The 15,108-nt window shown below is 44.0% G+C and overlaps 1 protein-coding gene across 1 annotated transcript in view; it reads right to left on the reverse strand.

The window, feature by feature from the left end:
- The window catches only part of itfg2 (integrin alpha FG-GAP repeat containing 2), a 36,923-nt gene extending 24,985 nt beyond the window's left edge, over positions 1-11,938 (reverse strand). The window contains exons 1-6 of the mRNA XM_055650089.1: positions 11,763-11,938; positions 10,073-10,168; positions 8,534-8,575; positions 6,388-6,562; positions 5,422-5,552; positions 4,403-4,551 (exon numbers count right to left, since the gene is read on the reverse strand). Of these exons, the coding sequence (XP_055506064.1) occupies positions 4,403-4,551; positions 5,422-5,552; positions 6,388-6,562; positions 8,534-8,575; positions 10,073-10,168; positions 11,763-11,858 (689 nt within the window). The 5' untranslated portion in view covers positions 11,859-11,938. The remainder of the gene's footprint in view (positions 1-4,402; positions 4,552-5,421; positions 5,553-6,387; positions 6,563-8,533; positions 8,576-10,072; positions 10,169-11,762) is intronic.
- Between the last annotated feature and the right edge of the window lie 3,170 nt (positions 11,939-15,108).

Consider the following 15,108-nt stretch of genomic DNA (forward strand, 5'->3'; position numbering starts at 1 on the left):
CATGTGCCAGCATCAACCCCCAATAGCTCCAACTTCTCCACCAGCTGCTGCGGAATGATTGTGTTGAAAGCAGAGCTGAAGTCTATGAAGAGGATCCTGGCATAGGTATTTTTCCGATCGAGATGTGACAATACGAGGTTCAGTGTTGTTGAGACTGCGTCCTCTGTGGATCGGTTGGCTCTGTAGGCGAACTGCAGTGGGTCTAGGTCGGCAGGTAGACTATTTTTGATGTGCTGCATAACTAGTCGCTCAAAACACTTCATTACAATGGGTGTTAGAGCCACTGGTCGAAAGTCATTATGGCAGGCTGGGTTTGGTTTCTTCGGGACAGGGACGATGGTGGCACTCTTAAGACAGTTGGGCACTACTGCCTGGCTGAGTGAGATGTTAAAAATGTCTGTGAAGACATCTTTCAGTTGCTCGGCACAGTCTCTTAGAACGCATCCAGGAATGTTGTCCGGCCCTGCAGCTTTGCGTGGATTGACGCTGGCGAAGGCCTTTTTAACTCTGGCTGCGGACAGCCTGAGCGACTGGTCACTGGAAGATGGCAGTAGTGCACGTGTCTGGGTGCTGTTTTTAACCTCAAACCGTAGAACTCGTTCAGTTCATCTGGTAGGGAGGGGTTGTTTTGGCATATCCACAGCGGGGGGGGCTTGTAGTCAGTGATGGTCTGAAATCCCTGCCACAAGCGACGTGTGTCTTTGTCATTTGCGAAGTGGCTATTGAGTTTTTGTCCGTACAGCCTCTTCGCTTCCCTGATCCCCCGGGATAGGTTACCCCTTGCCAGTTTGTATGCTTCGTTGTCCCCAGATTTGAATGCCGCATTCCGGATTCTCAGTAGGGAACACACTTCCCCAGTTAGCCAAGGTTTCTGATTGGCACGCCTCCTGATGGTTTTTACCACCGTTACATCCTCAATACATTTATTGATGTATGCGATGGAACAGAATCTAATACCCAAAGGTTACCCCTCTTAACTCACGGTTTTTAAACAAATTCAGCACAGCAGGAGAGAAACACGAGAGCAGATTTTAAAACTATAGTAAGGTGCAGTAGGAAAGAAAGCTTGCAATTTATTTATCAGAGCACTGAGAAGCAGACTACATTTTTCATCAGTAGTTTGTTGAGCAATCCCCTTTGTGTTTTGCCCATGCAAACTTCTCGTTACTTTCTGGACTTTCACAGAAAATTAAAAGTGTTTCGTGTTTTTTTTGGATGCGTTACATTCTCACGACATTCCAAAGTATTTCTTCAGTGATAATTTGTGAACAATGTTTTAGTTTTGAGCACACCGAGAGCCCATAACTATCCATTAAACCCGACATGTACGGATGCTGGAGGGCATTCCCTTTCAGCCAAAATGTATTTGAAGGTCGCGCACACCCTACACTGCGTTGTAGCTGCAAGTGTTCAGGATACAGCAGGAGCGGGGTCGAAGAGCTCCTGCAGCGGGGCCTACATCACTGCCCTGCGCGGCTTGGAATGGCCGTGGGACTCTGCGAGCGCACGCCGGGGACTCTAACACCAAGACCCGGTGTGCGACCTCGCACCACCCGGCGTGGCTTTAATGGCCGCGGGACAATCGCCATCGCCAGCCGGGGGCTTTGACTTTGACTCTGACATGGGGGGGGGGGAAGAGTGCAGTGGAGAGATAAGTTTTTTTGGCCTTCCATCACAGCGATGTGATGGATGTTTATGTAAATTATGTTGTGTCTTGGGTCTATGTGTTTGTAATGTATGGCTGCAGAAACGGCATTTCGTTTGGACCTCAAGGGGTCCAAATGACAATTAAATGTATCTTGTGTCTGATTCTGTGAAGACAGATGCTAAGAACTGGTATTCTTATGAGCCTGTCCCACTTAGGCGATTGTTTACAGGCGACTAGTTTGTCGCCACATGTTCGCCGATGTTTGCCGGGAGTCGTTTTCTCAGTCGCGCAAAAAGTCGTAGCGTCTTTCTGGTCGCCGCTAAATTTTCAACATGTTGAAAAAATGTGGGTTTGTCGCCAATGACTTCTCCTGACGTAGGTGCTGTCGTAGGTTGTCGCCAGGATGAAGTCGTTTGTCTCTGTTTTTTCGGCGACCTGCTACGACTGTGACAGTCGCCGGCAGTTGACTGTCACAGCAAGGAGTCAAGACAATAGACAATAGGTGCAGGAGTAGGCCATTCGGCCCTCCATAGATGCTGCCTCACCCGCTGAGTTTCTCCAGCATTTTTGTCTACCTTTGATTTTTCCAGCATCTGCAGTTCCTTCTTAAGCATTTTGTCTACTCCACATGTTGATGGATCTTTTCTGCACTCTTGCAACTTAATGGCATCCTTCCTACAGCTGGGAAACCTGAAATGTGCACAGTCCTCCAAGTATGGTCTCACCCATGAATGCAACAGTGCAGCATGATGTCCCAGCTTTTTTACTCTATATCTTTCCCAATGAAGGCAAGTGTTCCAAATGCACTGCAGTCCACCTGTCTTGTTACCTTTATGGAATCATGCGCTTGTACTTCCAGATCTCTCTGTTCTGCAACACTCTCCAGCGTCTGAAGAAGGGTCTCGACCCGAAACCTCACCCATTCCTTTTATCCAGAGATGCCGCTGCCTGTCCCGCTCCAGCATGTTGTGTCTATCTTTGGTGTAAACCAGCATCTGCAGTTCCTTCCCACACTTTTCCAGAGCTCTACCATTTATCAATCAATCAATATCAGTTCTATTCGTCACTTGCACATCAACTTTGTAAGTTTGGCTGTGGTTTGACAAAACCAACCCTTGTGATATTAGAGGTGGAGAGCCACTACTAAGCCAAAGCCTCACCTGTAGTTAAAGCAAATTGGTTAAAAGTAATAACCCCATCAGCAAGCTTTAGAAATGAACGTTTAATGCAAGTTAAATCTGAGGAGGAGAAACATCATCGAAGGGGAAAACCAACGTAGAATTATAAATCTGACATGGTAAAATACACGGGATTGCATGGAAATTATGCAAGACTCTTAAAGATAGTGGAGTCAGGGGATATGGGGAAAAGGCAGGAACGGGGTACTGATTGGGGATGATCAGCAATGATCAGATTGAATGGTGGTACTGGCTCGAAGGGCCGAATGGCATACTCCTGCACCTATTGTCTATTATAATATTTATCATTTCTGCATGTTCTCCTTAAAAAGCGGTTGTGCACTCATCTTGAAGAAAGCACAATTGCCTTTTAAGGAACACACTCTGAGATGGGAAATATTACGACTTCCACACAATTGATGTCTATTTCAGCTTTATAATTCCTCTTTGGAGTTCCCACCCATGTCATTTCTCAACACTGAGTTCATCTCTCCAGCTGACAAGAACAGGTCTGTGCTTGAGGAACTTGCATGGAGAGAGAGCCTTCACAGCAATACCCATGTCTAACAGATGGCCCAAGATCATTTCACAGCGAGTTGCTGATTCGAGTGAATTTTGTGTCTCATGCATACTCATATGATAGCAGGGCATGTCCTTGAGATGTATCTTGCCACGTTTATCTTCCAAGCTGACTACTTCCTGACAGGAAGGGAAATATTAGAAGCGAAGATCGTGCTATCAGTTCGGATTTATGCAATTCTCAATGTCATGTCAGTAAAAAGAAAAACAGATAATAAGTAGTTAAACAACAAAATAAGTGAAAAGCTCTTGGGTGAATATAAATAAACCAAACCAAAAAGCCTTAAAAATGTCAATAAACTAATAGCCCTGTCCCACGGTACGAGTTCATTCCAAGAGCTCTCCCGAGTTTAAAAAAACTCGGGAGAGCTCTTGGTAAGCACGGAGAATGAACGTAGCGGGTACGTCGGAGCTCGGGGATGTCTCCTAGCAGCTCGTACCGCTAACGGCAGGTACTCGGGAAGACTCGTTAACGGCAGGTAAGCACGGGAAGACTTGTGAAGATTTTTCAACATGTTGAAAAATGTCCCCGAGAGCCCTGAGTACCGACGAGTGGCCATTACCGTAAATCTCCGAGTTCGAATCAGGGCAAACTCAGGAGAGCTCTTGGAATGAACTCGTACCGTGGGACAGGGCTATTAAGCAAATGAATTCTACACTAGGAAATCATTGTTCCTAGCGATGATTGCACAGACATTGATCTTATGTTTTTGCTAAAACAACATCAAATTGTAAGGAAATAGATCCCTATTTAACTTTCATGAACTTTTCTCAATACAGTGGACTTTTCTCAATACAGCTACCTACTATGGCACCATTGTCTTGTTTGAAACAGTTGCAAAGTGTGTCCCATGCACAATCGCAGAGCTCAGACATTAAATAGGATAACATTAGAAAAACATGAGATGATTTTATCTTCTAGCTGGAGGAAAAGAAGAACGAAAGGTATGAGCTTGTGCTTTACACTGAACTTGGTCTTCTGACTTTGGAAAGTTACCTGTTGGATGTTCCCGATGGATTTCGTTTTGGTGCTTTGTCTTGATCCAACTTCCAGGTGCAGAGTAGAACCGCATATGCACAGCCTGGCTGCGAGACCATCAGCTCAGGGGACCCTTCAGACCCTGGATTCACTGTGAGGCTGTCGACCTGTCACAACAGAGGCAAAATATTCAGGCAGCATACTGTAAAGCAACCACGTGCGAGCAGTATTTTCTTCACTGCCTTTTGGCTGGGGAAAGTAAATCATGAGGTGGTTTCACAACAAGGCGAGTCAGTGAGCCACAACACCTCAGATGCATGCATTTTTATTTCATGTTCCCCCTTTACTTTATTACTCTGCTCCACCCTGTATCCAGAACTTCTCTTGTCTCTTCTGCATTATTCTTCCCTTCCTCCCATTTAATTGGTGACAAGGCTTTCAATTGCCCAGGTCTCACACTTTGCGATTTCTCACCTGGATCCACTCCCTGAGTCTTTGGCCCACCTGTGTGCAAATGCTGTCTTACCTCTAACAACAGTGGCACATTGGGTAGAGCTGCTGCCTCACAGCGCCAGAGACCTGGGTTAGACCCTGACCCCGGGACCTCGAGTTTACACCATCTCGCTGACCAGGTGGGTTTCCTCCAGGGGTTCTGGTGTCTTCACACAACCCAAAGGAATGTGGATTTGTAAGTCAATTGGCCCTCTGTAAATTACCCCTAGTGTGTGGAGGAGGGATAACATGGAACTAGTATGAATGTGTGACCTATGGTCAGCGTGGACTCGGTGGCTGAAGGGCCTATTTCCATGCTAAATCTCTAAACTAAACTAAGCACATTGGCTAAATAGTATTAAGATGCCCTAGGTTTGAAAATTTTATTGCATCGTTGCATCATCTTCCTTAAAAGTAAACTATTTAATCAAACTTTAGATCTCAGCTCTGAATACTTGATTGAGCATGTTTTTCTAAATTCTTCTTCTAACAAGAACCTTGGAATATTCTCGTGTACCTTATGATAACAGGTTACGAATCCATACCTGTCCTTCCAAAAGCCATTTTTTCAGCAGTACCAGCTGTCCAGAACAATCAACTGAAGAGTCTTCCCATCGGAATGCTCTGACGACGCGGTCAGTGTAACCTACCACCATTTCACATTTCCCATCTCCGTCTGCATCAAGAAACAAGTTATTTAATTATGTAGGAACAAGGGACTGCGGACGCTGATTTACACAAAAGGGCACATTTGCTCAGTGGGTCAGGCAGCATCTGTGGAGAACATGGATAGGTGACGTTTCACAGAGTGCTGGAGTAACTCAGCGGGTCAGGCAGCATCTGTGGAGAATATGAATAGGTGATGTTTCAGGTGTGGACCCTTAGTTGTGAGAAACCTTTCTGCTTACTTATTTATGTACTGTGTCTTCTTTTGCTTCCAAAGGGTTTGCCCCAGTTAAACCAGCTCATGAAACAAAGAGTAGCTGGTGTATCTTTATCTTGTACATATTGCTTGATAATAGATGGAACAAAAGAGTATGATCTTCCCTCATTGAGGCAGAATACCTGGTCCTAGATGCTAGGGGACCCCCCCCCCCCCCCCCCCCCCCCCGATGTAGGGAAAGTTTCCCCCCCCCCCCCCCCACATTTGCTGGATCCTCCTCCCACCGGTTGCTGTGACGCCAGTATAAAGGAGTGAGAGGAAGGGGTGAGACAGGGACTGGTACGTGATGTGGGAGACAAATGAGCTGAGGGAGGATGGGCAGATGGAGACAAGCGGGAAGAGGTTGATGGGGTCTAGAGACAAAGGCTGGGTAGATGTTTCCATGCTGTACCTTTCCATCAATACCTTTGATACTCCACTGATTTTTTAAGACCATGAGACTTTTAGATATATTGCTAGAATTACTGTGTTACTCACTGTTCCTTGTAATGAATCATTTTACAACAAATCTAAACCCTTTCACCTTCTTGACTTGAGTTGATCACAACAGTAGTTTCCTTCAACTCACCGATGTCACTAATGAGCATCACCTTGGTGTTAGCAGGGATGTGCTGCATGTATAACGCTTTCTGTTCATCACTAAACAAGCAGTCGTGGTGACCCGAGATGTCTGACTTGGTTGAGACGCTGCTGAGATCAAAGATATGGAACCAACCCTCAGCTCCCACAGCTACAACAAAGTTCTGGAAGAAGGGACAAAAATATAATCTTATTAAAAGTTCTATGCGTTAATCATCCTGTTATCTGTGAAGTACATCAATGAACTGGACACAAACTTAGATGGGTTGGTTAATAGTTTGCAGACAACAACAAAAATAGGTGGAATTGCAGACAGTGAAATTTTGTGATTTTATTGTTACTACTGTTGATTCATCTCCTGAATTTTACAAAAATGCTAATTTCGGTAGAAAGATCAGCACTTGATCTTGAGTAGTGCAGAGTAATACAGTCTTTATTTTTTTTTTAATTTACTCCCCTTCTGTTGAAAATACATCAATTTTAATTATCAATTGCCTTTCCACAGATGCTGCCTAACGTATTGTCAAAGGAGCGTACAGCACAAAGCAGGCTCTTCGGCCCAATTCATCCGTGCCGACCAGATTTTATAATTCAACAATTCTCAATGCCTGCCTGTGGCCCATATCCCTCAACACCTTCCCTATCAATGTACCTGTCTAAATGTTTTCAAGAGAGATTTTTAGCTCTTAGGGCTAACGGAATCAGGGGATATGGGGAAAAAGCAGGAACTACTGATTTTGGATGATCAGCCATGATCAACTTGAATGGCGGTGCTGCCTCGAAGGGTGAATGGCCTCCTCCTGTACCTATTTTCTATGTTTCTAATGTCTTTCAAACATCGCCATTGTACACACCTCTACACCTTCCTCTGGCAGTTTGTTCCATATAAATATTACCCCCAGTGTGAAAAACATGCTCCTCAATCTCTTAATTCTTTCCCCTCTGATCTTAAACCAATGGCCTCTAGTTCTGGACTCCTTTCCCAGTAAAAAAGGCTGTGACCATTCATCTTACCTATGCATCTCAGGATGTGGTACAGTATATCTCTACAACTTCACTCCTTAAGGGCCTGTCCCACTTAAACAATTTTTTCAGCGACTGCCGACACCCGTCATAGTCGCAGCAGGAGGTCGAACATTTTCAACATGTTGACATTTTTCGGCCCTCTGCTGCGTCTATGACGGCTGCCGGCAAGTCGCCGAAAAAATCGAGTAAGTGAGATAGGCCTTTAAGTTTCCCACGTTCCAGAGAACAAACGTCCCAGCTTATCTATCCTATTCCTGTAAGCCAAGCCCTCGAGTCCTGCTAACATCATCGTGAATATTTTCAGCACCTTTTCCAGGTTAATGAAATTTCTCCTCAACCAGAACTACACCCAATACTCCAAATGTGGTCTCGCCAATCCCGTGTGCATCTGTAGCATGATGCCCCAACCCCCTGTACTCAATATCCTTACTGACGAAGGCAACTGTGCCACACATCTTCACCATCGTCTCCCTGTGTTAACATGCTCAAGGGCCTGTGCATCTGTACCCCAAAGTCTCTCTGCTCTGCCACACTCTCCACTCTCCTACCATTTACTGTGCAAGCCCGGCCCTGATTTGACTTACAAAAATACATTCCTCCACATTTATCAGTGTTAAATTCCATCTGCCATTCCTTGGCCCACTTCCCCAGTTAATCCAGATCTGTTCGTAAACATAGATAGCCTACTGTACTGCCCACAATAACACCATTTTTCATGCTAAAGGCACTTTTACTATCCACATTAACTACATTGACATCCATATCATTAAAATGGATGACAAACAGCAGTCGAGCCAGCACAGATTCCTGCAGGATACCACCACAACCAAGGCTCCACTATTACCCTCTAACTCATTCCACCAACCTGAATCCAATTGTCTAGAGCACTCTAAATCCCATGTGATCTAACCTTCCTGACTAGTCTACCATGCCGGTCCAAATATCATGTCCACTGCCCTGCCTTCGTCGATTTAAAAAAAAATCATGATTTATCCAATTTTGTTAAAGAAAATAATTCCCCAGCTAACTTCATCTCTGAAATCATCACGGACCTGAAAATTACATATTTCTCAAATAAATTAACATTCAATTCAAGGCATGTGACATACCTTCCCTTTGTTGCAGATGTCTCCTACACCTACGCAAGTCACCTGGTAACAAAGAAAAGGTTAACAAGGTAGATGAAGCCCACACTTCTCCACTAACATTCATCCACAATTAGATCTCTTTAGCATATATACATTTTATTATATCCAATCTACCACATGTGGAATGTTTGAAATGACAGCTCTAAATCTGACTGTGTTGATAACATTTTCACCTTTCTTGAACAACTCTTTAAAGATGCATATCCAATCTGAACAATTCTAAAGACAACCAAGAACAAATTGATACAATTCTTTTTTAATTGCCATTTGTGTGCCAACAAGTTTGCGTATTTAAAATTGCACATTCAATATGAAAGTTTTGTTGTTCGAGCATAAAGCCCAAAAAAGTGTTAACTTTAAATCTAAAATATTAAAGATGTAACATATTTTGTAGATTAAATAATTGCAGCCAGAACTCTGGTTAAAATAAACTTGATCTTTATTAAAAAGAAAGTAATTCTACCAGAGCTCTATTTGTACTTGAAACACTTCAACATAATAATAAATACATTCTACGTCTTTTATTTCAGTTTGGTGGAAGAGAAAAACTACGCAGCAGGAAATAAATTGCCACTCACGGCCAAATCACTGGACACTGTGTTAACCACCCAAAAAACTGGTCAGTAAGGGGGTCAGGGGTTATGGGGAGAAGGCAGGAGAATGGGGTTGAGAGGGAAAGATGGAACAGCCACAAATGTATGGCAGAGTATACATGCAAATGGACTAATTCTGCTCCTATAACCTTTGAACTTATGAACCAATTCTTTGTGTGAATGAGTACAGCAAAAAGCTCCCAATTAAGTAGCTTGGAAAATCGGTTATGGAAAGATAGTTCAAAGATCTGATAACTGTGTGGAAGAAATTGCTCCTGAGTCTCGTGGTTTGTTGCTATCAAGTTTTTGGATCTTCTGGCCCACGGGAGTGTGGAGAAGATGGATTGACCATCATTATATTGGCTGGGTTCGATGGAGTCACGAATGGGAAGTCTGGTTTGTGTGATGAACTGGGCTACATCTACAAGTCTCTGCAATTTTTGGTGGCCTTCTCTCACCCTCTTAGGTAATGTATTCCAAATAAATCTAAATTTCTCAAGGGTCTCTTGTCAATTAATCCAATATGTCACCTGCCTACCCACCCTCTCAATGGAAACAATTCTCATCCCATCGCCTCCAATCAACCCCATCAAAATCCAAATTATTTTAAGCCCTTTATTTAATCTCCCCATACTCACCCTCCGTCTCATGAAGAACAATTTCAAATTCTCTAGTGTCTCAATTCCTTCATTCTGATTACTATCCTAGCAAATCTCTTCTGTTAATTTAATAGGGTGGTGAGAATGTGGACAGTGCTAGAAAGAAGAACATTAATTGGATTGGCCCATTTTCAAAGTTTTAGCACATTTGTTTTAGCACATCGATGATAACAAAGGGAAGAAATGGTGAAAACGAGTCAGCTTGTTTCAGTAAGAAAGGGAAAAAGTGAAAGAAAATCTGTTCATACCATCCCAATGCAAGACCGTGTGATCCATGGCTTGCAGTCATCGTTTTTGTATACGTATAGTTTCCCATTGGTATCCCCAACCACCAGTTCATTCAACTGTAACAGAATCAAAAGGAAAGCAGAAGGAATCAACACAAGCTTTGATGGAAATGGATACTACTCAAAGGCTATAACTTGAGTTTTAAATCTGTGTTTAGAGAAGTTAATCAGTAATGACAGACACAAAACGCTGGAGTAACTCAGATGGTCAGTCAGCATCTCTGGACAGAAGGAATGGGTGACGTTTCGGGTCGAGACCCTTCTTCAATGATGCAGTGAGTTGTCTGTCCACAATTTTAATATATACACTTTTTATATTTGGCCTCTGTATTAGCTGTGGCTCTTAATTCAAAAAGCTTCTGCAAAGAGATGGGCTTTGGCATGTAATTGGTATAGTTCCTCAATATATAAGGGTTTCCGCCTTTCGGTGGTACAGGCTGTAAAAAGGCTTGCCAGACTGTCATTGGCATTACTTGTTCAGAGAGGATTTGGTCTGGCCACGGTCGAGTTCCTGTAAATATTAAGGGATTCTGACCAAACACTGGAGCCCTTTCCTGTAGGACCAGCAGCATCTGGTCCTGGACAGACACTGGCATATTTCCTACAAACATTAATGTATCTTGCCTGACGCTGGTGATGTTCACAGGGCTGGACTAACACAGCTACAAATCCAGTAAACAGTGGTATTCTGGGTTGATAATGTTTTAGCTCCTGTCAATGTTGAAGGAGAATAACTGGGCACTGTTAGTATGATGCTGCTGCACCCACTGAGTTTCTCCAGCACTTTTGTCTACCACTGTTAGTATACCCATGTCACTCAGAATTGGCATTGTCTCTGTAAATGTAACTGCTCCTTTTTGACATTGGTTTACTTCCTGGAAATATTGAGGCATTATATTCTGCCATTAACACTCTTCCTGTGAACGGTATGGACTGTTTTGACTTTCACACTGTTTTCTTACATATTAAGGACAACAATTTGATTTTTCCGTGATTGTTAGAGGGGCCTCTCCAACATTGATCTTGTTCCTGCAAAGATCAGGAAGTTTCAGTGTGTAAGAAATAACTGCAAGATGCTGGTTTAAATCGAAGATAGACATAAGAGGCCGAAGTAACACAAAAAGGCTGGTGATTCAGGCCTGTTGCTGGTACATTTTCTGTGACCATTAAAGGGGATTAGCCTCATACAGGTAGGTAGGTGTCTTAATAGGCACAGATCATTTAAACATTACTGGACTGGTCCCTGTGCTAATGTGGTGCTGGGTGGTTATCCCAGGGTATAAGCAGGATCCCAAACCATTTAGACACACAAAGTACTGCAGAGGCCGGTTTGCAGGACAAAAAACACCAAAGATCTACTCTATGATCTTTGAAAAACACTGACTAAGTCACAAAGTGCTGGAATAACTCAGAGGATTCAGTCTGAAGCAGGGCGTCTCCTGTCCACAGACGCTGCCCGACCCGCTGAACCTACTCTCCAACACTGTGTGTGTAGGAAGGAACAGCAGATGCTGGTTTATACCGAAGACAGGCACAAAATGCTGGAGTAACACAGCGGGACAGGCAGTATCTCTGGTGAGAAGGAATGGGTGACGTTCCGGGTCAGGGGAAGCGGTGTGGTTTTTTTGTTGTTTGAACGCAGATGACTCACCCCGTCGTTGTCGGCGTCTCCCAGGCAGATGGCCTGTGTGAAGAGGTTGCCGGTGAAGTCCAGCGCCGCTCTCTCCACATAGCTAACGGAGCGCATCGCAGCGCCGAGGCCTACCTGAACCCGCCCGCTGCCGCCGCCGCCATGACAGCGGCCGTCGCCATGGCAACGGGCCTGCTTCACCACGCCGCGTCCACAGCCCTGGACTCCCAGCAGGCGCCTGCCTGCCTGCAGCAACTGTAAAGGGGTCAGGATGGTCTCCAGCACCAAAAGCAGTTCCAACTCACTCACTTAGTTTTATCGTCTTGTGTAATTTTGTACAGAATATTTGGCATTCTCTACCCAGGTTTAGGTTTTTTATTATTGTGTAGGAAGGAACTGCAGATGCTGGTTTACACCGAAGGGTAGACACAAAGTGCTGGAGTGTCCATCAGTAAGACAGGCAAAATCTCTGGAAAGAAAAAAAATAGGTGTATCATTCACAAATTTAACCCTCTACTAAACATGACCGGTTGGACAGCATCTGCAGATGCTTTTTACACCGAAGGGGAACAAAAGTACAGGAGTAACTGGTTCTCTGGAGAGAAATAATAGGTGACATTTCAGGTCGGGACCCTTCTTCCATTCCTTGGACAGCATCTCTTTTGATGTGTAGGAAGGAACTGCAGATGCTGGTTTACACCGAAGATAGACACAGAAAGCTGGAGTAACTCACTCAGCGGGACAGGCTGCATCTCTGAGAGAACGAATGGTTGACGTTATGGGTCGAGACCCTTCTTCAGACTGGTTAAGGATAAGGGAAACAAGAGATATAGAGGATGATGTAGAGAGATAAAGAACAATTAATGAAGTCTCTTTTTCACACCTTACCCTTATCTCTAGTCTTCCTCTCCCCTGACTCTCAGTCTGAAGAAGAGTCTCGACCTGAAACGCCACCTATTCCTTTTTTCCAGAGATGCTGCCTGTCCTGCTGAGTTCCTCCTGCTCTTTGTGCCTATCTTAGGTTTATTATTGTCACGTGTGCCAAGGTGCAGTGAAATGCTGTAGGTAAACACAAAATTGCTGCAGTAACTCAGCAGAAAGCAAGGGTTACTTGAAGTTAGAGAAAACAATATTCATACTGCTGGGTTGTAAGCTTCCCAACCGAAATATAAGTTGATGTTCATCCACTTTGCGTGTGGCCTCACTCTGACAGTGGATGAGGCTCAGGACAGAAAGATTGGTGTGGGAAAGGGAGGGAGGTCATTCTGGTTTCCAGCAGCAAAAGCAGTTATTAAAGCTCACTTATTTTATCATTTGTGTAATTTTGGAGAGAATCTTTGGAATTCTCTACCGAGGTTTAGGTTCCGTAGAGACCGTTCCCTTTTCAACTCCCTGGTTAACCCGTCCCTTCCACCCAAACCAGCTCCGCCTCAGGTACTTTTCCCTGCAACCGCAGGAGATGCAACACCTGTCCCTATACCTCCTCCCTTCCCTCCGTCCAGGGACCTCACAGTCCTTTCAGGTGAGGCAGAGGTTCACTTGCACCTCATCTATTGTATCTGCTGTTCCAGGTGTGGACTCCTATACATCGGCAAGACCAAGCGCAGGCTCGGTAATCGTTTTGCTGTACACCTTCGCTCAGTCTGCCTAGACCTACTTAATCTTCCGGTTGCTAAATACTTTAATTCCCCTTACCATTCCAAACGTTTTTGTCCTGGGCCTCCTCCACTGTCAGAATGAGGCCAAACACAAACTGGAGGAACAGCAGCTCATATTTTGCTTGGGCAGCGGTATGAAAATTGATTTCTCTAACTTCAAGTGCTTTCAAGACAAACCCTTGCTTTCCCTCTCTCTCTCTCTCTGTCCCTCCCCCATCCTAGTTCTCAGACTAGTTTCACTGTCCTCCTGATTAAATATCACTGATTGTATGCCTCTTTGTCATCTTCCCCTCAGCTAACAATGAACAATTCTACATTTTCGAGAGAATCTCTGAATTTCTCTACCAAGGTTTAGGTTTATTATTGTCACGTGTACCAGGATACAGTGTAAAGCTGTGTTTTGTATGTTATCCAAACAAATGTATAGTTTTAGTTTGTCACGTGTACAGTGAAACGATCTGTTAATTCTACATGAATACAATCGAGTCAAACCTAGGCACAATAGATGGGTGGAAAAGAGATTTGAAAAGTAGAGTAGTTGTAGTCAAAAGGAACTGTGAGTTGCTGATTTACAAAAAAAAGACACAAAGTGCTGGAGTATTGCAGCAGGTCAGATAGCACCCACAAAAAAAGTGGTGAACACTGTGGTGTCCATCACAGGACTGATCTAGACATCAAAAAGCTGGAGTAACTCAGCGCGTTTGCGTTACTTCAGCTTTTTGTGTCTATCTTCGGTGTAAACCAGCATCTGCAGTTCCTTCCTACACAGGTACTGACCTCCCCCCCATCAAATGGATCGCCAAAAGACAGTCAGCATCAAGAACCCACATCACCCTGCCCATGCTCCCACTTCACATTGTCAAAACACAAAAACATAATTTACACGTACATTACACAGATTATGATCATTGCTGCCTTCGTATTCTTCTTCTTTGACTATCAATGAGGTTATCAACCACATCGAAAATGCCAAGAAAACACACTAATGCTGCTACATGACAAATATTGTAGAGGCATCGATGTGCTTTCCTGGCGTAATGTCGATGTGCATGATAACCTAAGGAAATGTCTCAGATGACTGTATTGATCACGCACAGACAGGTGAGATTAGTTTAACATGGCATCACATTTGGTATGGACATTGTGCATCGAGGAACCTGTTCCCTTCTGTGTACATGTACAACTCCTTTTATTCCATTTGCTAGGACACTGATCAATGAAATACAGAAGCTTGAAAGTGCACACCACGAGACTCTGGAACAGTTTTTCCCCGCTATTATCAGACTTCTGAACAGTCCTATAAGCCAGGATACTGTCCGATTCACCTCTACCCCATTGCGGACATTGGAGTTTATGTCTGGAACTGATGCCCTACAACATTGAGAACTATATTCTGCACTCTGTATCTTTCCCTTCACTCTACCTGTTTCCCCTGAGTTTGTCTTGATTTTAATTCATGTATAGTATTAACTGATTTATTGTGTTTATTACACTGTATCACTCTATGACTATGTTAGACAGGTACATGAATAGGACAGGTTTGGAGGGATATGGACCAAGTGCAGGCAAGTGGGAATAGTGTAGCTGGGACATGTTGGCCGGTGTGGGCGAGTTGGGCGAAAGGGCCTGTTTCCACACTGTATCACTCTATCACTCTTATCACATGTGCTGAGGTACAGTGAAATTATTTTTATTGCGTGCTATCCAGT

Source organism: Leucoraja erinacea, chromosome 19 (assembly GCF_028641065.1).
Source record: "Leucoraja erinacea ecotype New England chromosome 19, Leri_hhj_1, whole genome shotgun sequence".
NCBI lineage: Eukaryota > Metazoa > Chordata > Chondrichthyes > Rajiformes > Rajidae > Leucoraja > Leucoraja erinaceus.